The sequence below is a fragment of the Thunnus thynnus genome, chromosome 22 (genome assembly GCF_963924715.1).
Source record: "Thunnus thynnus chromosome 22, fThuThy2.1, whole genome shotgun sequence".
In the NCBI taxonomy this organism is placed as follows: Eukaryota; Metazoa; Chordata; class Actinopteri; order Scombriformes; family Scombridae; genus Thunnus; species Thunnus thynnus.
This window is the reverse complement of record NC_089538.1, coordinates 19,828,419-19,853,290: the sequence shown is the minus strand read 5'-3', so window position 1 is coordinate 19,853,290 and position 24,872 is coordinate 19,828,419. Positions and strand designations below refer to the sequence as shown.

Sequence of the window (24,872 nt, the reverse complement as noted above, 5' to 3'; positions counted from 1 at the left end):
TCACACAAAACAAGCAAATTGAAGACGTCACTGTGGCCTCTGAGAAATTGTGAAGGTAATTTCCTTACTATTTTTTAACATTCAAACGATTCAAAGATTTAAGACAGATAATGTGAGCCAGAAGCAGCACACGTGGTAGTAACATTAAGGAACGGCAACAGAGAGACGCAGCTCGGTGAAGAGGGTTTAAAGGGCCACTAAGATCAACTTGCACCAAGATAAGACTTTATCAATCTGCTTTGTCTACCGATGCCCATGACCTGACGCAATCTGGCAGTCCCACTTATACAACATACACAGCCTGAATACTATGGATGAACACAGCAGGAGTGATTTACATAAGCACGTACACAGTACATACGACCCTGGCACGTGACTGATGCGTACAGAATGTGTGCTCCATATATTTGAATACTGGTCTGTCTTCAACCTGAAGACAAGTCTGGACTCGTGTCTGTGTGCAGTCCAGAGAAAACCATCTATCGCCATGTTTGTAAAATTAATTTCTGCTGAGAAATTAGAATATCAGAACATGTAACCTTGGTATTTGGTTAGCATCCTCTATGTTGGTGTTCTCCATTTGGCATGAATTTTGGTACCAACTGGCGATGTTGGTGCAATATCACTTTGAAGGTACTAAAAATAGTTGCGGTCTGTCCTGAACAACAAAAAATATTTGCCTGCCAGCGCTTATGTCCACACTACATCATTTCCCACCACCACAGCTAAAGACAGACAGCTACCGTTAGCTAAACACCCTTGTCCTGACTCAGCAGCTTTAACATGAACTAAAAGTAGCATCCAGTGGGAATCAAAGCTAATGCTAGCAAGCTAGGCTAACAAGCTTCCATTTGTCAAGTGGAAGACAAACTTGACAGCATGATGAATCCTCCTTGATGTTGTAACGGGACAGATGGTTTAAATCACTAATGATAGACAGCTGAAACTATGTGGAAAACAGCTATCTGCTATATGGTAGTGTACCATGGACTTTTACAGCTCTCAGTTATCGGCCATTGCCATGGGAAATTTCCACTCAGAGGTCAAATACAGTACATCCACAAATGATGTTATATTGTTTTTAAATGAAAAAATATGCACAATAGCTGCAGTATCAGTTTGTATACACAAAAAGTGAGAAGAATTCAAATTTCAGTTTGACTTTATACTTTCAGATAAAATGGTAAAGCCTAAGATATAGTTTTAGGCTTAAAACCCCACAGAATCATCTTGAACAATGCATTGTCAGCAATATCGAAGACAAGGCTGCTTTTCCTTTTTTACAAAAAGTTGTACATTTCATTGGACAGTGATGACGTGAAAGCTGATAGTCCACATGAACACATTCTAGATTTGTTGTTTGATAAAATGGGGATAATACACTTTGGCACATTCCCATTTGGGCTAAAAGACGATTATTTTTTGCAAGTCAAACTCTCAAAGTTGCAATCAGTTATGTTTACGTTGTGTTTATCAATCCACGTTGAGAGTAATGAAGTATACTTGTAACTAACTCCTCTACATTAGCTGTTTAGGAGCAGTAAGCAGGCACACAGCAGCGCTTGCATGGGGACCAAGTCCAGTCCCAAGGTCAGGCCTTGGTCGAGGGCAGTGACAGGAGTCATCCTAATCTTAACTACAAAGGGATCAATAGGTTGTGGCATTTCCTAATTATACACGTGACCCACCAAGTACACACTTGTGCACTTATGTCTGCAAATTTTAGACTTTGATAACCGGCTTGAAAGATGCTCAAAACTCTGCTGCAGGCTTCTTGCATTAAACATTCACAATGCAGTGTGTCAGGCGTATTGTGTTGAGTGAACCTGGACTGGGTAATAAAAACGGGAGCCTGCGTGCACATGGCTGGAACTCATCAACTGGGTTAGTAAGACAAAGGTCAATGCGCCGACATTTTTGCAGGACATTTGCATTTCATGGTTCACAACAAAATGAAAACCTGAAGGTTGTCTTTGCAAGAATTCGGGAACTCAGTTTCCAGCAGGACTGTTTTTAAAGAGTATCAAGGCTTTTGAGTTGGTTTTGTGGGTCAAAACATCATTGAATTTGGCCTCTGAACGAAAAAAATCACAGTATTATAGTATAATATCACAATACAATAATGTTCCTATTACAAGTTTTATCCAAACGACCTAGATTGCAACGGCAATCTAGGTCAGTCTGGAAGAGTCAGGGATGTTTTTTCCCGAAGGAGTCAAAACAAAAGTGTGTTTTAACACTCAGAGAAATGAAAAAGAGAGGAAAAGAATAGTCGATTTAATGAAAGGAGCACAGAGGATCACAGATGGATGCAATGGAAAATTCCTTTGCTGATTCCTGTTAGGTTGTTCACTGAAAGGCCCCCCAGAGGTGCACGAGACTGACAGGAATCCTGCTCTACATAAACTCAGAACATCTGCATCACATATTATCGCCAAGCATGACTCATCGTACTTGACAGGCTGAGTCAGTCTGCAGATATAGAGAAGTTTCAGAATATAGAGTTAGTAAAAAAAAAGAGATGCAAAGTGTTACGCAACTAGTTTAAATATTTAAATCAGATAAATACGCAGTTGAGTTATATTGGCACTCCACACACAATCTATTTCAGGCATCAGTGATCATAAAATAATCACATTTTATAGGGCACTTTCATTGTTATATAATGATTCTCATGCTTATCAGTTGATAGTTATCAATGTCATGATGTCATAGACACAATGCATTTCTATTTGCTTTATGCCTTTTTCCTGTGATGTGATCTTGATTTATATTCATCTTTATAGTGAAAAGATTTAAATTAAGCTAAATAAAATCATTTAGAAAATCAGGATTTAAAATATTAACTCCAACTCTATCAAAGTCCTGACTACACATATTGTAGATCACACTGAATATGACCTGTGCTGACAGCTGAACTTTGGTTACCTTGAAGTTACCTTAAAGTGAGCGGGTGTATTATCACTTGATGACAGTGAACTTTTACCATTGCTGCCATTCTAACCCTGGTTTCCAGCTTAGCCACAGACCTTTACTTGACTCTTTATAGTTTGTACTTTTGTCAACTTAAATACAAGGATTTTAAAAGCTTGTGATAGCTTTCATTTTGATTTTGCTCAATACCTATTGAGAACAGTGTCCAACTTTACAATTATATCAATCTGTGTCGTGAAGAATGTCTCTAGTGAGAAATTATGAGTTTCATAGCTTGTCAGGTGCCTCCTGTACAACAATGTTGTATTGTTTTTAGGTGTTAAAATTACACTTAATCTTTGCATTATTTGCTACTTGGAGACCATCTCTGCCGTTGACCTGTTGCTCCTGCAGAGGACAAAAACCTGGACAAAGTTCCTGATTTACGCTTTAATCATCAGATGAAGCCCAGCGGCTGCAAAATCAGAGACAATACATTAATATTGCATGAATAGAAATTTAAAGATACTGCGTAGGTTCTAACTATTAATTTTTTGCCTTTATTTCATCGAGATCTCTCCTACAAAGACCTTAAAGATGCACACTCTCCATTTTAATGTACATTTTATTTTATGGGAGGGAATTCACTATGTTGCTAAAGGGCACTTCAGCAGAGACTGGAGCCTTTATGGACTGACTGAGCCTGTTTCCTTTCTTGGTCACACCACCATCCTCTGGTCAGGAAAAAAAAAACAAAAAAACTCTCTGACCATCCAGTGACGTCTGAACTTTAAACTCTGATTGCCATGAAGTAAGAGGGAATGAAACGGATCGAAGGAAAGTTGCAGGCATGACCTCACCTGACCAGTTTTTAGTCCGCATGTGGACTCTGCAGGGTGATGTTCACAGAAGTTTGTTACCTAGAAAGCTCTATAAATATGGACAGGCCTTGAGTCAAAGCCAATACTTCCCTGATAAGTGGATATGGTGACTCTGGCAGTGCTTATATCTTATCTCTCTTAAAAAGTAATCAGAAGTAACTTAGATCAAAAGAACCTATGATTTTACAATCAGGGAACCAAAGATTATTTAATGAGTTGTTCCCTGTTGAGAAAACCAGCATAGACCAGCCTGACCAGCTTGTCCAGCCTGGTAAACCAACTAAACCAGCCTAACACCAGCTAAGACCAGCTAAAACCAGCAACCAACTTAAGCTAGTATATGCTGGTTTTTTCAGCAGGGTTGCATAATATGCATATTTCAATTTTAACTGTAATTATTGTAATTCTGATCATTATTAAGTCTTAAAGCTGCACTGTATTTGCTATACAAATTTATAACTATCAGTAGCATATATTAGATTGTGGATAGGAGTTGTGGTAGGAGTATTTCACAGGCTAATTGCGCCAGAAAATACCAGGTGGCCTAATCTCATTTAACGAGTTAAAGTGGAGCAAAATCAATCTTAGAAGAAGAAGGAGAAGTTAAGCAAAAATTTGATTACTAGGGCCCACTTAAAAAAAAAAAAAAAGTTTGAATAAAGAACTGTGAAGCAGAGAACTCACTGTAAGCTTGGTGACCGCAACATGCTAGCACTTCTTATTCACCTGTCAGTTAGCAAACTAGCTAGCTCGGTTGCTAACAGAAAAACAAGCAAAGAAAGATTATCCACAAGACATAATTGTGCCATTGACTCCTGTTTCATAACTGTTGACAAAACAAGCCTCGTTTGTAGAGCAGTTTTTATATTTCGGTATTTAAAAGTGGACGGTGCAACAAGCTAAAAAGCTACGATAGCTTCCTATTTTGGACTCTCTGGCTCTCTGTTCATTTAAAGGTTAGCACTGTGGTTTGCTATTTGTCAATGGTGCAAATTTGGGCCTCAAATTTCACAAATTTACAGCAGTTACAGTGACACTGAAATTAGTTTCCCTTTGAAAATAGTGATGCCATGATGCATGATTGAAAGGCAAGAATTCCCACTTATGCTTATGCTGCTTATGTGGCTTAAAAATAATCAACTTCAAATGTATGAAAGCTAACATGTCATTAGTTTGCATACAACCCGTGTAGCTTTATCCCAACTGAACTGCAGATTTGTGGTGGTACCGCTGCCTCACGGGTGAATCCATAGATTTGTTGTCATGTAAGGCGGTTAAATTTTACAAAGCCAAAAGACAGCCTTAAGTCAAAAAAACCTTTGGGACTTTATTGCCTCAGATGCTTTGGTGTTGTGGTTATGTGTTGTGGCTTGTCAAATGATCCTGCTGGAGTAAATGATAATAAGCCTTTTTGCTTAGTCTGTAAATTATGAATTTGGATCATTACCAGTCAAATCTCTTTTCCCATGGCTGATCAGCTTGTTAACTAACAAAAAACATATTTTCCATCTTTCCCCACCAAGTTGTCCAACCAAGAGTTTTCTGCTACTCGAGCAGCTCTGTTTTTATCAACCTCAGTTTTTAGTATCATTTTCCCAGCTTTTCTTTTTACAGCTCTGTATTTATATCTATTTTTCAGTAATGTGCTACATAAACTCTGTAGATTCAGGAGCTCTGTTTGCTGTTCTATGTTTGTCTGATCTGGCAACCTGTCAACCCGTAACAGAAGTGAGTCCAGGTTCATTGGTACGTGATGCAAGGAAGGCGACTTTGGTCTGTGCACACAGTCTAAATATCTGTAATTTACATTTTTTTTTATGTCTTTATTGTCCAGGATGGGAATTGGGCCAACCACCAAGCATCATCTCACATGAAGAAGAGAAACATTTGAATTTGAGGTTGCATTTAAGGGAATGGATACCAGTGATGCTTTACTTTATAATGTACTCACAAGGATGTAACATATAGATTTTTACTAATAAATAAGGATTCACATTAATTATTATATTTCTAACCAGACTACAGCGGCATGGTGATCGTCTGACTTTTCATCCAGCTCCACAAACAGGTCAAACAAAGTTCATGACCTTCATTCTGTCTCTGCTCAAAGATTGTCTCTCTGTCCTCCTTGATCTTTCAGCCAATGTTGTCTGGTTCCCATGTTTGTTCAGTCTTTTCCAGGGTCTTTGTTGTTTCAACGATGCATCACATGCGATCTGATGTCATGATGATGTCATACACCACAAAAGTTTTCCTCTTCCTGTTGGTGTTTAATGGTTTGTGGTAAATGCTGAGTTCTTGAAGACTCTGGCTAAATGTGGTCCCAGTGGGATGCGGCTAATGGTCTCTATTGAGTTAATGGTGGTTACTGGTTTTAAATGTCAGTATGTTAGCATCCAATGACCAAGCCTGTAGTGCTGCAACGATTAGTGGATTCATTGATTAGCTGATAAATGGGAAATGACAGTAATTGTGGCAAATATTCTTGTTTCAGCTTCTCATATGTGAAGATTTGTTGATTTTCTCTGTTTTGGATCTTTGTTAAACGTATATTTTGGAGTTTTAAACTGTTTTAAGATATTTGAAGACGTCACCTTGGACTGGAAAATTTTATAGACTTAACATATAATTGACTAATTATAATTAATTATATAATATAATTGACAAATTAATTGACAGTGTTAGTTGCAGCCCATACATGCATGTTATCATGCTAAACTTCCATAGATAACGGCACAAGTAACAGTATAATATGTTAACCACACTTGTGGTGATTCACTATACAGGTTCTCATGATGCCTGTTTAAAAAACAGTAATCTAGATCTGTTGCTCACATAGGAGATAAAAAGCTTCACTAATTCCAGGTATTGTGTAAAAAAACAATGACACCCAGCATACAGTAAATGCAAACATCCATCACCCTGTGTGACTCACTTCACCGCTCACAACATACACACACATTTTTACTCCAGCCGCCTCTCTCTGTAATAACCGACCTTTCTGTCTCTGTGTCTGGCTTCTGTCTAATGTGATTAGTAACAGGTCACTTCTTTCCTCCATGTGCGAGAGGTTTACGGGAATCAGTCTCGCTAACGTGTGCTTTTTAGTGTGTGATTTCTGTAACATCTGTCTCAGCAGATTAAGATAAGAAGGACAAAACGACACGCGCACAAAAAACCCTTCAGGAAATAGACACACGGAGGTCCCGTAAAACTGAAGGTTTCCAGTCACTCAATAACAGAGTTACGGTAACAGAGCAGCACTGTGGAGCCTGGAGCAGAATAAAAACAGACTGTGCCTGAATTAAACATTTCTTTACTCACTAAACTCTTATTAAAGTGTCATTGATGTAATTTCTTTCTTTTGCTTTTTTGTAACCTGATTTTACCCCCATTTGTGCCATGTTGTTGTTGCAATTCAAATTAAATTTGTACCTCTGATGTGTTTGCACATATATCTCAGTGGTAGAAAATGTAGATACACTTTCCTATACCCCTGGACAGATCCAAATCACAAAAAAGGAGATATCTTTTTTTTATCATTTTAGAGGTCAGAAGGAATGAAATCAAACCATTTTCCTGCCTTAAATAACAAAAAATACTCCAATCTTGCTCAAAAATAAACAAAAAAGTCCAGGGGTTTGTTTACTTCTCTTTTTTTGTGTATTTTATATTAACTGGAAAGTGAGTTTTAAAAGCCAAAGAGCTCTGCACTCATTCTGAGTCACAGGCATTGATAAACAACCTATCAAGGTCACATTGCGCCTCAGGGACGTTACAATTTCGGTTATTGCCCGTTAAATTGTTGTTGTTTTGCTTGCTGCAATACACTTGAATGAACGTATTTGCTGCTGTGTTAGCTGAAAATATTGCCGATGCAGAAGTGTTGTAGCATCATATTTCACTGCATCTTACACCTGGAAACATTTAGTGCACAGCAGAGGACGACTTCTTTATCCAAAAACTATAAATGTGTAAATGTAGAATACAGAGATATATATACGAAATCTTATCAAATCAACCTTTATTTACTGTTTATGGCAACTTTAATGCAAAATTGCAGCACATAAATTGAAATACACAGAAATCAAAGCTATATTTAAAACATCCGTGCTTGTTTGTGTGTATATTTGCATGACTGTGTGTGCGTATGCGTGCACAGACACGTGTGTGTGTGTGTGTATGTCAATCAACCCACATAGATATGTGACATGTGAGTGTCGGTAAACAGCGATGAATGAACGGCTTCTCTGTGACCCACTTAACAGTACCTGTCCAATACAGAGCAAAGTGCGTTTCATAACACGGTGACTCATGTCCTTCATCTGCTAAATAAGGATCGATTGCATTGATTTGAGGGGATATTTATGTTTTCAGGGTGCAAAAACACTCTGCAGGAATTATTTATTAAAATTCTGACACTGATATAAACTCTCTTCCATTACCTGTAGGTGACAGGTGTGTTACAAATCTATCAGCAACCAGATCTGCAGGCATCTTCGAGATCTAGTGAAGATAACGTCCATATGATTGTTGCGGTGCGACTGTAGCTCATTCAGTAACATAAGCAGGAATAGTGCAGGTTTTCCAAGTCAAGCTTCTGTCCAGATATGTTGTAAAATATATTAAAATAGTCTGCTTTGAATTATAACTTGTGTCTGATATGTTTTTATATTTAAAACAAGTTACCTTGTACATATTCTTAGAATATTTCTCCCTCATTAAAGACCAATTTAACTTCCAGACACAAGATGTCTCCTACTTCACTGGACTGGACCATGATTGGTCTCCAAACTTGTCACAAAAATGCTCTTAAAAGCACACTTTTAAAACTGAGATTTAAGGTGATCCCAGAGAAACTTTCCCTCTTCAGCAGATGAACGTGTCAGACTTCGCACATATGTCATTCTTCAACATTACACCTCAAATCCCCAAAAATTATTCAAATGTGCAGCTGGTTTCATAAATACTTGTCCATATATCTCCTCTTACAAACACAGCTGTTGTTCACCAGAAGCCTCAATGGACTTTGAAACAAAAGCTTGGATTTATTTATGAATATGGTCAGACAGAAGTCGGTCAGGTCATGGGTGAGGTGACAAATGCAACAAAATATTATTCCTTTCAGATACTCACAAGCTTTTGCAAATAAAAGGAAACAACAAGGACAGGACAGTATTTAAGGCATTTTGTTTTTAGATGAACAATCAATATATAGATTCTTTTTCTCATTTTTTCTGTCTACTACTTGTCTCAAATCTCTTCTGATTTTCTGCGTTTGCCCTGTTGTTCCCTCTTATCATTTCTGCATGTTGTTTTTGTTATACTCCTTTATTCCTATCAGTTTTATCACCATCTACTTAATAATTATCCGGTTCTGCATTAAACTACCCCTTCAACTGCTTGATTACAGGCATGACACATCAAAGAAACAAAAACTAAAGTCAAATGATCCAGAAATATTCCTGTGAAATCTAAACAACAAAAAAGGAAGAGAAGCCAGTTGGCAATAAATTAGAAACCCAAAAATCAGGACGTGGACGGAAATGTGTCGAGATGTTTTTCTTTCAGCCTTTCCTTTCTGGCTCAATAACTTGAGAAAACATTAGTTATCTACATATTTATGACAAAGGGCGCGCTTCAGTTGTTTGTGCCCAGTTTGACCTGTTTACTTCATGTAAAGCTCACATGACCTTCCTCAAAGGCTTCTGATAGCAAGGTCAAGGAAAAAGAAGGTTCATGAAACCTTCACAGAGGCCACAGAGATCACTGCATGCAAACTGGACACACAATAAACACACACTATCTGTTTTTATTTTAAAGATGTGAGAGGTTTGTTGTTGTCCAAATATATTCCTTTCATTTTTCTGTGAGAAATAAAACAAACTAGGTTCTTTTCTGCTGGTTTAAACTTTACATATAAGCATTTGTTCTTAGTGAGGAGCGCCATCTGTTGGACTCTCTGCATTAATGCACCTTATTGCTTAAAAATGATTGCTTACATAGAAGAAAAGCATGTTAAAAGATTATTTATCGAAGATTATGCTTTACAAGAGTTGTATTAATGGTCACAATATGAAGACAATCTTTATTTATCCCACAAACTTTAAACTAATCTTATTTAATGAGCCAAACTGCTTACATTTTTATATATTGCAGGCTTTTCTTCTAACTTTTTCAGCAGTTGTGTGCCTGTTAGCAGCAACTGATGTATGTTTTTAATGTTTATTTTATTGTTGGCACATATTATCATGTTCTCTTTTATATTTCCTTCTGATTGTACTAATGTGTGTCATGATTATTTTGTTTTTTTCTTGATAAACTCCAATTTTCTCTGTATTAACCTTGACTTCTTTATTTTTCGATGAGCCACAAAAGCCCTGTTGTTTCTTAATCTCACCAGTACAATCCTTTCTTAATCTTTTAATGTGTGTGTTTTGTTACCTGTGCAAAAAACGAAACTAAGTATAGAATAAAATCACGAATAAATCACACTGGCATCTTGCACAAGTTTTACAGTGTAAATTCCTGATATAATGGTAAAGTTATGAAAAATGTAAGGTCATTAATACCTAAATAATTTCAGTGTACATTATTAAGTGAATTATCTATGTAAAAAGTAAACTGTAATTATTTAGGGCAGATTTAAGGTACTTAAATTCTTCATAATTGCACCATTATGTCACGAATTTACACTGTAAAACTGTCAGACTGCAAATAAGAGCAATTCCTGTACGTTTACTTTATTGGCTGGTGTCAATAATTCTGTTGACAAAACAATCTTGTCACAAAAACTACTAAGCATCTGTTCTGTAGCTTTTAATCATACTACACAATCTTCCTCAGCAGTTGGAGTTTGCTCTATTAACTTCTCACCCATGTTGTTTTAAACTTTGAGATTAAAGCTCTGATTTATTCTGGTTTTAAATGATAGAATACATTTTTCAAAGACATCAAAAATGATTTAAAAAAAAGCTTTAGAAAACATGCATTTTATTTTATTATTCATTTTCATTCGTAATAAAAATTGCATTCTTTTCCTTGACAAGACTTCCCGTCTGTGTCTTTAACCTTCGAGACTGTTACCCCTTTTCTTAATCCTTCGTTTTGTGTTTTTTTTTGTAAGACAAGTTTTTGGAGAACCCTCCCGTTATAAATATGTACAAAAAGTTCAGGTTGAACATGCTACATGTCACAAGACCTTTACAGTTACATCCAACACGATTTGGCCAGACATCAGAAAGGGTCGACCCCTCGTCCATTAAAATGATTTTTTGGCAGTCTCTAATTTCTTACATGTGTTGAGGATCTCACACAGTGCGAAGACATTACCCAGACATGTTTCTTTCCACACACAGACACAGGCTTTGTTGCAAGATTTGTAGCCCTGATGAGAGGCAAAGATCAGGTTTTTAAAAAATGAAAAAACAACAACAATGAAACAGAAAAATATTAGCGAATACACAGATAATCACAATAAAGAAAATATTCATTAGATGACTGTGGTTTGAGATTGAATATTGAAGATGGATTCTACATACGTTGGTCTTCAAATAAGCCACTTAGTTTTTTATTACAAACAAAAAAAAATTATATTAATAAGTTACCCTGACAGTTAGGTTTAGCTTAGTTAAATTACCACTTATACTAAGTTAGTTACGTTTCCCTCAACTGGCTTAAAATGCTTCCCAGCTTTGATCTTAGTAGGAAAATTACATTATAGCGACAATAAATTTAACAACCAGCACATTCATTAATCTGCAAAGGGCCGTCTACCAGCTCACAGTGCAATTATTCCACAATTATTAAATCACAAAACGGACACATTCTCCCATCTTTTCAGCCCATAGTTCTTCCCAGGCCTTAGCAGCCGACTTTTAAAGTGCTTTAACAGGGATGGTGAAGATCTGAAACCACAACAACTTCCTGCCTCCAGTCTCAGGCTCGTTATGGTTAGCCGCTAAACTGTAGATCAGACAAATGACCCATCAAATCCGCCCCCTTTAGTCTGTTTTCTCAGTGCTTCTCATGAGCTTCTGAAGTCTCTAGCGACACGTGCACGACTCGGCCACCATGTCCTCCAGCTCCCTGTACTCCACCTTCTTCTTGTGCACTACCAGTACGCTCATGGGCATGTACTTATAAGGCACGCAGGACGGAGGAGGAACGTCCCCGACGCCCAGGTCGTTGATGACCGTCTGGATGATGGCGTGGTTGGGGGAATGGTAACCGTAGTGGAGAACTCTTGGGCAGTCGCCCTGACAGAACCGAGGGTTGTACACCGGTGGAGCGATGAAGTAGTGACCCCAGCCGAGCTCGTCAAAGGAGAGGCGGAACGAGTGGAGCTTGCAGCGGTTCTTGGGCGTGCTCGTTTTGCGCTTGTAGTTGGGGATATCGGAGATGATGGAGGCAGAGGGGGAGGTGGAAAAAGAGGAGGAGGAAGAGGAAGTGGGGGCATTTTTCAGAGCGTCCAGCGAAGGATCTTTGGGCTCCGCAGACGAGGAGTCTTTGGAGCGGCGGCGGCGGCGGCGAACCGATGGGTGCAACTGCCCAATGTTTTCCTCTTCGACCCCCAGCAACTCCCCCATCCAGTCCTTCACTTCTCTCTCTTCTTCCAGATACAGAAGAAGTGATGGCACTTCCAGGTGAGGTTCCCCTCCCCATCTTTTTCCTCCTCGTAGACGAGTCCACCACCACGAGAGGCCGCTGTCCTCTTCAGTGTGCCCAGGGTCTGTGCACCAATACTGGGCCGTGAGGGTCAAGTGTCCTACAGAGCCTTGGTCCTTCCCCTGCTGGACGTGTCCACTGACGTGTGCGGTGATGTCCGTCTCCGTCCACCGCTCGTGAGGATCCATGGTGACCAGGCTGTCTTTGCCCAGCGCAGTGATCTGAGCCCTGCAGTTGGGCAGTTTGAGGGCCTGGGAAGTGCTCGAGGTTGAGGAGGAGGTGGTGGAGGGAGGAGAAGAAGAGCGGAGGTGGATGAACGAAGCTCTGATCAGCTGCTCCGAGGGAAGAGTGTCAAGGTTGTACTGCACTGTGAATGTGTAGTGGTGGTCTGAAGGAGAGAAAAAGCATAAAAATTAGACCCAGTCAATCCCTCTCTGGCCTTATAAACTGACACCTTCCTCATAAAAACTCTTTTTTTGGCAACTTCGAGTTTATTAGAATTTGTCTTTTGATATACAGTCCCTCCCACTACCCAACACTCCTCACTTCTGTCTCTCACATTTTAAAAATACAATATACAGTGAACAAGTAAAAACATAACAGTTAGATTGACCATCTAGCACCAAGCTTCATAAGACTTTTCTTCCATGATGCTTAGGGTTCATCATTTTCATACTTTATACCAAAAAAAAGTGTAAAATTAAAAACTAATTTGAATCGTTTTAGAAAAGTATGCATTTGTAGTATAAATAAACACGGAAAAATCAGTGTAAAACTTTTGTATTTTTCAGTTAAAAATCAGTAAAAATCAAAAATGCTTCATTGGATTAGTGTCCCATATGAAACAGACACCATGGCACTGAATTTGCAAGAGATGAGAGGTTTAATTGGAAGCAATACAAGCAAACATTTCAGCTATTTGCAACCTTCAGAGCCAAAACAATAGTATTTTGCAGAAGCATGTCTGAGATTAACTGCTTTCCTCCCCACAGGTGGCACTTACAGATATGAAGTCTTTTAATCCATCAGCTATTGGCTTTTTCTAAACAATACAAAATTTACCACAGTGGTTCTTTAGTTTCTGGCTTCTTCTCACTGCTTTCTCAAGGTGGTTTGGGTAGATCAATATTCCTGTATTTATTGTTTTTATTCATTGCTGTACTTTTATGTATTTATTATTACACTGACTGCTGTCTATAGACAATATTGCCTTCGCTCTACTTGTTTTCAGTTTTCATGTGGAGCAAATAGTGTAGAAGAGTCGGTCTTTAAAAGGTTGAATCTCTGAATTCAATATGTTGTTTACCTGCAATCTGATCTGTGTCATAAAACGCAGATTAATGGAGCCGCTGATTAGAGGATCTTCTTTAGGAATATATGAAAAGACCAGATGGGGAACATCATCTGAGCCTTTCCACAGCTCAAAGTAAATGTATCATGAACAATAACCACATATGTACAATCACCTTCAGTCATGCCAGCAACCAGAAAACTAAAAATCAGCAATCCTGTTATTTAAAGGCTGTTCTGGAAAGTATAAAACTTCCATAATTTAACCTGAGATATTATGTAGGTGTGCTTGGTTTTGGGGGGAACACAAGAAAATCAAAAGCCTGCATAATAAGATATCACAAAGCCCAAAAACGCTGATCTTTCTCCCCCAAAACTGACTCTAATGGCTGGTTTGTGATTGCTACAAATGCAGATTCGAGGAGAATATTTTGTCTCCTTCACCTCTTGACGCGGGCAGGTAATGCACCGATGACGCCGATGGTCTCAACAGGCGGACCGTGTTGGAGCCGAACTTTCGGTGCTGTTTAGGTCTGCCGTCCGGCTCCGCTGCGCTGCGGTACAAACTCAACATGAACTGCAGGTTCTGGTCCGCTTTCTGCTCGTCCGTCAGCGGCCGGTGGTGCGCGCCTTTGTGCTTTGCGCTCTGGTGACTCTGGCGGCTGCGCTTCAGCGTGGTGTGATGGGAGGCCATTTCTCCGGCGCAGGTGGAAAACAACAGGAAGATAAAACAGGTCCGGACCCAGAACCGCTGTAAACTGTGCTTGGTGCGGGTCGACCTCATGTTGGTTATAAAACCTCTGGTGCTAGCGAGCTCCACCAACGAGGCTATAGTTGGCAACCATCCTCCGCACGGCCGAGGGCGTGATTTACTGGCTCACCTGGTCACGGGCCATTTTGGACTCGACAATCAACTTCCTGAGATTGACGGTGACCCCAATTAACCCTTCGGATGTGCGTGAGCCGCCAACAGGAGCGCAGGGACGCCACGTGACTGGTGCGTAAACGTGCGTAAAAATTGCACCCGCGCTCTGATTACTTTATTGAACACTCTGTATTAATTACTTTCTGTAAATTTACATATTTTTCCACATCTCATCATCTCCTTTATGATTGTTAAACAATTTACATAAAATAATTTAAATAATCTTGATATTTTTGTTTTCACCAGTTTTGTACTGAACTTATTCTTTAGTGGAATCATGCTTGCACTGTCAATCAATCAATCAATCAATCAATCAATCAATCAAACTTTATTTATATAGCACATTTGCAATGCAATGCAATTCAATGTGCTTTACAAGTGATTAAAATACACAGGGTGATAAATGTGGACACCAATACAGGCAAAATACCAGAAATTAAAATGAATTGACTTGTAAAATGTAAACAAAATAAATAGATAAATAATAAAAAAGATAACACATTTCTCTTTCTGTGCACCCAAATGATACAATAAGCCTAAATTGTACATTTATACTCAAAGTTTTAATTCTTAATGCATATTTTATGCCATTAAAATTTTGTCTTCAGTATGTCTCTGTGTGTTTGAAGCAATGCTAATTTCTTTTGCTAAGTAAAAAATGTTCAAAATCAAGTTATATTATTAAAAAAAGGCAGAATATCAGTCAAAGTAATCTCTGTGTATAAACTGTAGTACTGAGTAAAAACTCTGTTGCTATCAATGTGCAAATTTACATTTTGGGAATTTCTACTCATTGGTTTCATGTCAACAACCACATGGCTCTGAATGGGATGAAAAAAAATTCTAATTACATGAAAACTGACTTTATAAATAAAACACATGCATTGACAAGCATTTTAGAGATCCAAAATTTCCATTTTTACTGTGCGGTGCAAAAATTGAGAAGGCAGAGTTTGAACTTATCCATAAAAACAAAATAAAGACCACATTAAAAGCAAAACAGTCAACACAATTCAACAGGATCAGCTAGTTTCTGCTGACACGACACAAAATCTGTATTCAGTAAAGTAAAAAGTGCTGAAGTTGTTCTTCACTTGAATCACACTGGCGCCATCAGGTGGTAGAAAGACACTGCAACACACCTGGACTGTTTCATTTCTCTACAAACAAAAGAAGTTATGTGATCGGAATAATCTAAAATATTAATACACACAGTGGCTTTAAGAATGCTGACTTAACGAAACACTCCAACAATTATAATTAAAGCTACACTTAGTTACAGTACATTGAATAATTTGTTACTCCCTCCCTATTTGGTCTTTGGTATAAAAAGAATCTTGGTTTGCATTGTGGTTTAGTTTTTTTATATTCAGGCTACTCCCAGACTATTTTTGACGACTCTGATTGCAGTTTTTGATATGTTGTTTGTTTCCACTTGTATAATTTGAAGCCCGAGAGCTTTGGGATCCCCGGGCTTCTGGTAAAATAATTGTTTTCAGCAGGGAGGAGTTGAATGGACGACATCCTGCCTCTTGTAAACTTGAAATTTAAAACCTGCCAAAGTGAAAAAGAAAACACACATACTGTAAAAAAATCTGTCTCCTTTCCTTTTTTTTTTTTTTTTTGCTTTTAAATTTGATCTCACTTGAAAGCATTACTCCCCACCAAACCAAATATTACAGTCCAAAGTTTCCGAGAACACAAATGGCCTTTAGAACAACTGATCTGACCAAAACAAAGTCCTCGTGGTCTGGAGGAAAGGTGAGATGTCTGGGCATGTTTACATCTTTCTCTCTCAGTCTTTGATTTTCTATCAAGCCCCTTTTACTTGTTCTTTCAAGATAGTCGCTTGTTCACACACACACACACACACACACACACACACACACACATTCAGTTAAATGGCACTGCAGTGTGTGGTGGCATTCCACAACAGTGATTATCTACAGTCCCAATCATTGCAGTCTGCAGAGAGAGTGTGGGAAAACAAAAAAAAACTATGGAGGACAAACAGCAAATGGCTACAAAAGCTTCTGAGGCAGAAACACACAAGTTTATTCCATGAAGAAATTCACGATAAAAAACACAATTTCTACACTGAAAGATAGTATCACTGGTAACTTTGTGTGTTGTTAACTCCGAAAGGCAGCAGGAAACTGTTTTAACTTCGACTTTATATAATATAACGCACTTTTATTGCCTTGTAAGGAGCTTTGATTGCAAAACAGAAACATTTTAAAAGATGTAGCCCATTTGCTAATTGCTAAATGAAGCCTTTAACACCAACGCTACCTGGATACACAACATGTTAAAAGATACATTTAGGGAGACATGCACACTCACTTTCTTTTCCAAAGTATAGTGGATAAGAAGAACAATCAATCAATCAATCTCATGTCTGTGCGTTAAAGTACTGAGCTCGAGTCGAGAAGTGGTTAGCCTAGCTTAGCCTAGCTTAACCACTAATTGCTGTTTTTGCAGTACACTTTGTGTATGGATTAAACAAAAATAAATCTCATGAATTAGTCAGCTTTAGCGGTGTTGGAAGGTGTTTTTTTTTTTAATTTTAAAGAGAACCTGGCTAGCTGTTTCCACCTGCTTCCAGTCTTTATGCTAAGCTAAGCTAACCGCTAGCTAAGCTAAATACTTAACGCACAGAAATGGACTTAATATCGGTCATTTCATCTCCTGGAAACAAAATTTTAAAGGATATTTCCTTTAATGTTTCAATTACATACTCTGACATGTATTGTACCTGGATTATTTACTATTTTTAGGACAGGGCATTATTTTAGGAACGACAAGAGTCCAATCTATCGATACACATTTCATGTCAACTTTTCATAGCATTAGCAGTCCATGAAAGTACTACATCGCTAGTGTCCCCTGGGCAAAACAGTCTGTGGTAAAAGGTTAAACTACAAATTTTAGCAATCATGAAAGTACTCAAAAAGGTATTCATAAAAATAACAGATAAATAGATAAAGATATAGATGAAAACTTAATTAATCCTGTTCATCATATGCATGTTTTGCATTGGGCTTGAGTGAAACTCACATATAGCTATGAGTCAATTATTCAAAAATCTCCTCTACCTCTTTCATTATCTCTTATTTGTTTCCTATCTCTCACAGCAGTGTCAACTTTACTAAAATGTAAAGAAAATGTGTTATGTTAATTTAGATAATAAAGGATAATACTGTTATTATATTGTTGCAAGAAGCTCAAACAAACAGGAAAACAATTTTAAAAATGCCAGCAAACTTGGCTTATGTGAAGTTTTTAACAGCTTGTAACTGCTTGTTTCAATGTGCCTTAATATGGTGGTTAGACAAGCAGACTGGTAAGATTGGTAAGACTTTAGAAATGTGTGGGACACATTATCAAATGTTGTTGTTGGCCTGGAGGCCCATGTACTGTACGTGCTCACACTGCAGGTCTGCAGAGCCTCAACATGGATGGAGGAAGGCTTTGACAATCTTTGCTCTCACCCAGAAAAATGAGATTCAGGCTACAACAGTTTGTGGGCAGAATGATAATAGTCTTTGGTGACTCGATCAAACATGTGCATATCCTGACCATACTGGATCATATTCATCATCCACATGAGCAGAAATATAAGGGATAACTCGGTGTCAAGAGACTGAAAAAGCGCTCGAAGATTCCTCTCATATATCGCGATTAAAGCCAAGATGGACATGAGCTGTTTGTATGGAAGCATTGTGGAAGTAATGTGCAGTTAGCATACTGAGTATGGAAGAATAATTACTTCTCATGAAATCACAGGAGATGGATGTTTGAAGTATGTTAATGACTGACAGACAACTACAGATATAAGTAGTTTTTTATGTCTGTATAGGTTGTTGATTCTGTCGATATCAACAGGGGTTTTCACCATTTCACTCACCTATGCAGAGTGGGATGCACTCTAAATAAATATTTTGAGTTATACAATTGATAATGTTATATGATACATAGAGTTTATTGCCTCCTCCAGACTAAAAAGGAAATTGTGCAAGCTCCTCTGCTGGTGTGGATGAGGTCAGCTGGGTGCTTAAATACATATTCTTTGGAACTCGATTCTGGGAAAAAGTGATTAACTCGCTATTAGTAATTAATATATATTTATATATTCACTTTGCAATGTTGTTTTCTTGCTGGGATTAGTGCCAAAGTCCCTCTTTTTGTTACTCTACTTCCACCGCAGCTCAACAGGGAAACACAAAGAGGGAATTTGATGCTAAACAGACTGTAAATGTGGCAGATATCCACTTGATATGACTAACACAGACCGCTGAAACCCATATAAGCTTCAGATCAACTTTTAAATGCATTTTTGTACAAAATGACTGTGTGGAAACACTGGATTTTGGCCCCATCACTTACATCGAAAGCACATTTGAAGGGGATCTATTAATAGCCAGTATGAACAGGAGGAATGATTACAGAGAGGAAACCCTCTTTCACTGTTCATATGGGCACCTGACTGTTAAAAAAACTGTGAACCTATCCTTTAAATAATTAGTATTCAGTAAAGTTTAGTCAGGAATAAAGTTATGTTTACTCTTTAGTAATTTAAAAGTATTTATGTCAAGTACAATTATAGCTAAAATAGCCTAATATTACTTTGGGACTTATAATAATATCATTAAAACGTTATCTGGAAACGTCAATACAGGCATTTAAATGTGAAGATGAAAGCCAAGCTGTAATGTTTGGGTTGGTCATCAGTACTTAAAATCAACTGATAGTTTTCGCAGAGGTTGGCGGTAAAATAGCGGGTTTCATGTTTCAAATAAAAGGTCAGCCACTCTCCATTGATACTGTTATTTGGCTGTGACTCTGCCTGATGTTATTACAATACAGCGGTTGTTACCGCGGTAGCCCCGCCCCGCTTGCTGATTCTGATTGGACAAAGCCATCCAGAGCCTCTCTGCGATTGGTTGACTTTTCTATCAATCATATACGTTTAAACAGTGGGAGGGGCCACCTCCCTCGCTTGGGGAAAAGTTTTCTCGAAGTTTGAAGCTGCGTCAAGCCAGCCAACGCAAGGTCGGAAACACTTGATATAGAGTTTATAATAGAAGCGTTAAACTTGCTTCTTTTTAAGAAATAAACGGATGCATAGCTGTAGATGTGACATTAAATAATTAGTAGAATCATGTGATAGTGTACCGAGTGATTTTACAACTGTAAAACACGCTAAAGTCTACTTTTCGTCGACGGTTAAACGCTTGACCGGAAGTTGCAACCGCCATTTTCAGCATCCCATCACCGAGCTTGACACTAGCTTAAAAACTTTTTTTTCCCTCCCCCCTCCTGCACTCTCCCACTGACTCCGTCCCTCCAATCCATCCATTCGTTGTTGTTGTTAGAGCGGTGATGGAGAAGCGCAGGGACTGTTACCGGCACCGCTAAGCTAGCTGAACCGACCGAAAGAGGGGGAAGAAACGACGGATAAACGGCCCGGAAGGAGGAGAATGGAGACGGTTGAGCAGCTCGTCTCCTTCCACCACATTCAGGTCCAGTTGACCGGGGGCGCGCCGTGGGGGTTCACGCTGAAAGGAGGGCTCGAGCACGGCGAGCCGCTCATCATCACTAAAGTAAGCTGACCCACACACACTGACATTACTGACATAATGATGTAAGCATGAGAAATATCCGCTATACGGTTTAAAATGACTTTAAAATGCGTCTGAAGTACTCAAAGTGACCTAATACTCCCCAATATTAAACTCTATGTTTATGTGTATATTTACAGTTTTGGTTTCATATTTACACTGTATCACACGCCAAAGTATTATAGGAATTGTATGTTGTAAGGTTGTGGTTGTTGCAACACTCATGCTGAACCAAAACAGCAATTGTGGTTGAGTTTTGCAGGCTTGAGTGGCTGCTTTCTCATTCACAGTGTGCTTGGCTGCTGGTAACTTGGTTTAAACTTTTCAACCCATGCTAAAAAAAAAACCAAAAAAACAAAACAACAACGCAAAACGCTTGTTTTTCTTGAAAACCTCTTCTGTATATAAACCTCTGCATTGCTAGATTTGAAGCTTCACTCTCCATCCTCTCTCTTCCTCCTCCTCCTCCTCTCTCCTCCTCCTCCTTCTTCCTCCTCTTCTGTAGAGAATAAAAAGTTATTGTCCAAAGCTGAAGCAAATATCCGGAGATGTTTGAGGTTTATCAGCTGTCACTGTGTATGAATAAAAAGCCTGCCCTATATTATCTAATGGTAAGGTTCTCAAACTTGGGGTCAAAGGGTTTCCTGTCCATCTTCCTGTTACTTCATTGACTGGACGTTAAAAAAGTGTTGGCAGTCGACTGAAACGATAGGGTGCTTGTTTGGAACATCGCTAATCTTTTATTATACTGACAGCGTATTAATAAATGAGCTTGTTTTGCAGAGAGGAGGAAACCATGAGGCACGGCAGCTGATAAGTGTGCAGAACGACACATACTGTTATTGTCTCGGATGGGAGTTTTGGTTTCAGGTGTGCTTTGTGTGCACGTTGAAGGGCTTTGTGAGAGATTTAGTGCTCACTTTCAGATTTTGTCATGACCTCGTCGTCTCGTGCGATAAAGTTGCGGGGGCCGACATTTCCTCCCCGGCTTCTTCTCACGGTTTTCACACCGCGGGCGGTGAGCTGCTGGAAATAAGGAGGGTGTCTTTGAATTACTGCAAGTAATTATTGGTGTGTGTGTTCTGCTGGGGGTGGTCTCTCTCTCTCTCTTTCCCTCTTTCCCTCTCTCTCTGTATGTGTGTGTCCAGTCCAGTGCATAAGTAGGCCAGCTCACGTGCAACCTCTGCTCTCTCTATATATTTCGCCCACGCCTGTTGAGAAGTCGCAGCGGCGGTGGCGGCGGCGGCGGCGGTGGTGGCAGGGGCGGCGGTGTAAACGTTGGCCGGTTCACATCTATATTCACCACAGCAGCAGCGAATGGAAAAGCCTGGCTCAGTCATCTGGAAACACACACACACACACACACACAGTCACACGCAGTAACACAGCCCCTGGGAAAATGTGACTGGGACTGCTAAAGGAGATAAAAATCAGACTGTGCTCTATGGCTGTTTTGTGGCCGGTGGCTACTAGTTAAAACTCACACACACACATGCACACGCACACACACACACACAATAAAGTAGCTCAGGCGGTGAACGCTGGACAGGGAACTGAGGTGCAGAAAAGTGTTTTAAAATGTTTAATGATTAAGTGTTAAGTCCTTGAAGGAAAGAGGAGTAAGACGGGAACACACAGAAAAGGTAAAGCTCAGACTGTCGAGGTGTGTGTGTGTGTTAGCGTGTGTCTGTGTGTGTGTGTGTGCATGACAAAGACATGAGTGCATAATGTGTTTTAGGTTTAGCGAGGGCCAGAGAGAGTTTCCATCAGCCTCCACACACACACACACACACACACACACACAGGTTTACTGTGTCTGTATGGACCACAGCTGAATACAGTCGTAATCCCCTCACTTCCGACAGAGGGGGACGAACATGTGTGTGACTGTGAGAGCGAGTGACTGAGGAGAGGGGGGGGGGATGAACACGAGAGAGGGAAAGAAGGAAAGGGACGGATATAGAGAGCGGGATAAGTATTAAATAGTTTTTGGAAATCAACTCATGTGCGCACACATGCACTCTGTTTTTCCACTAAAAGCTCAGACATACTTCAGTTTAACACTAGTTCTCATCATGTATTGATATATATATGTGTCAGAACTATGTCACGTCAAAAAGGTGGGTGAATAATCTTGGTGCATCAACCGGTGGATGTGTATTTGCACCAGTGACTCTGTTGGTTTTGGAGCTAGTGCTGAAACAATCGGTCGAACTGTAGAATTTTTATTATTGATTGAACAGTTCCAGATTCTCAAAGTGATGATTTTCTGCTTCTCTCTGTTTCCTATCATCATAAATCAATACTTTTTCAGGGTTTTGGACTGTTATTTGGATGATTTAAGGACCAAAGAGTCTTAATATTGAAAAAAATGTTGAAAATAATGGTTAATTGGCTCCAATCAGATGATTTTACAAAAGTTTGCTCCTCAGATGAGACAAGATTAGGACTACCACTAATGATTGTTGTTATTATTTATTAATCTGTCAATTATTTTCTCAATTAACTTACTAGTTGTCGTCTGGTCTATAAAATGTCAGTTTTTTATGTTTCCCAAACCCCAAGATGACATCCTCAAATGTCTCCGTCCCGACCAACAACTCAAAGATGTTCAGTGTACTATTAATGAAGACTAAAGAAACCAGAAAATTTTCACATTTGAGAAGCTGGAACAAGAGAAATGTGATGTTTTCTTAAAAAGTGATCGACTGATTGTTGCAGCACTAGATAAGACACTTGCATGACACTTATTTACTCTGGAACGATGTTTATTTGTCACGTCAGCTGAGAAATATCTCATCAATAGATCCAAATGTGAAGTAAGTGGAGCGTTAGTCCAAACTTTGAAACCCAGAAGTTGATGACTCGTCTCACAAAGGGATTCACAGCTCCAAAACAAATAATCTTGGTAATGGTTGGGTTCTGGGAACTTGTGATGAATCTTTTTCACATTTTTTTTTTTTTTTTTTGACATCCATCCGTTCATCCGTCCAGTTTCAACAGATCGAACGTGAAGCGAATAGATGTCAGATGTCAGGAAAAGATGAAAAGATGGATAAGCGAATATCGGGTGAGTTTAGAGTGAAATCACTGTATCCAGGGCGGTTGTAGACATGTGTGTTGAGACAAAAAGTGCATAAATGTGCCGGTTGCCCTTTCAGCATGTCCACGTTTTGAATAGTGTGTGTGCATGACCCTTTTGAGTGTGTTTCTGGAGGGGGAAGGGTGGCTTCCACAGTCTGAGACAGCAGCGGGCTATAAGCCATTTGGTCAACATTCCACCAAGAGCATAACAAATTACTACTGTGGGGTGTGTGTCGATGGGTGTGGAGATATGTGTGTATGTGTGTGTGTGTGTGTGTGTAGTGCACATGCATATAATTCTGTAACTCGAATACTTGTTTTCCCAGCAGCTGATGATCAGCTGTGCGATGACACGATGAGATTAAAGTCCAGTGAAATGAAAAACATATTCTCCCAGTTTTAATCCTGTTTCCCTGTTAATTGTTCATTTATATCTTGTTATATGTTAAATATATATCCAAAAATCAGTATCATAGTGTTTTTACATCAAAGTTCACTGTTCACTTCACTGTTTGTGGGTCATAGTAGCTAACAGAGCAGTATGGAGATAGATAGGAAGAGATGTGGCTGCTGAGGTTTAATTCATTCATCTCTCCCTCATCTTCCTCCAGATCTAACAACAGGTGAGGGAGGTGTGTGTGAAGCTCCGCCCACTTTTAGCGGGCCAATCAAATGCAAAGGATTTGGTTTAAGTCCCTCTTGTAACTGTACACCTCTCAAATATTCTGTTTTACTGGGAAATACATCACAGTAAAGAAGCTAAAGACGCTCTAACTTTGCTTTCACTGGGACTTTAAGGTTTTATCTGCTTGAACCAGTTAGCCAGTTAGTCATTAGGTTATCTCTGTTAGTCTGTCTGCAGGTTATTATGAACAGCCAGTCAATAATCTGAGCATCAAGCCAATGCTGATTAGTTGATCAGAGGACTGAGAGACAAAAGTGCAAACATTACTATCTAATTTCATGTATGAGGGTCGTTTTCTGGAGTTGAAAGTTGGATTAATTCCTGGCTTTTGTGTTAATTTCCGTTGCATTCTGGTTTAATAGCTGCAACGCTCCCCCCTAGTGCACGTATCACCTTATAGCACTGCACATTTACATTGTAACAATGGCACCAAAAATGTGTATTCATTCCTGAAACAATGGGCCCTTGATTTCAGACAGAAGTAGACAAAAGCAGGCCTCTTGTTTTTAGTTACTGACCAGCATTAAAACTGTTTCAAATTTTGTTAGCTATAGCTAGCTAGGTAATTAACATTAGGTGCCTGATTTGGTTGGAAACTTTTTCAGAACCTCGCTAAAGGTCTTAAATATGCATTTGGCTACATACATGATTTAATGCTGACACAGTACCACAATGTAAGAAAAATGTAGTGTAAGACATTTATTTCTTTTTAACATGACGACCTTCAGATGTTTGCATATTAACATGAGATAGTGTTTTCGATAAGTTCAACAAAGTAATCTTGAGTAAACTTCCTCAAGTTGATT

The 24,872-nt window shown here is 39.0% G+C and overlaps 2 protein-coding genes across 4 annotated transcripts in view; one reads left to right on the top strand and one right to left on the bottom strand.

The window, feature by feature from the left end:
* Positions 1 to 24,872, top strand: part of shroom4 (shroom family member 4) — a 117,129-nt gene that overhangs the window by 14,070 nt on the left and 78,187 nt on the right. The window contains exons 1-2 of one of the 3 annotated variants that reach the window (XM_067580676.1): positions 19,674 to 19,728; positions 20,052 to 20,279. The exons of 1 other annotated variant lie outside the window; for it this stretch is intronic. In XM_067580676.1, coding sequence (XP_067436777.1) covers positions 20,157 to 20,279 — 123 coding nt within the window. In that variant the 5' untranslated portion in view covers positions 19,674 to 19,728; positions 20,052 to 20,156. Of the gene's footprint in view, positions 1 to 19,673; positions 19,729 to 20,051; positions 20,280 to 24,872 lie in introns of those variants that run through there. One more of the 3 variants, XM_067580675.1, reaches the window with a different exon arrangement.
* Positions 10,771 to 14,698, bottom strand: bmp15 (bone morphogenetic protein 15). Its single transcript, XM_067580685.1, has 2 exons — positions 14,196 to 14,698; positions 10,771 to 12,849 (listed from the first exon to the last, which is right to left on the bottom strand). Exons 1-2 carry the CDS (start codon positions 14,533 to 14,535, stop codon positions 11,840 to 11,842), a joined length of 1,350 nt encoding a protein of 449 aa, XP_067436786.1. The 5' UTR covers positions 14,536 to 14,698; the 3' UTR covers positions 10,771 to 11,839.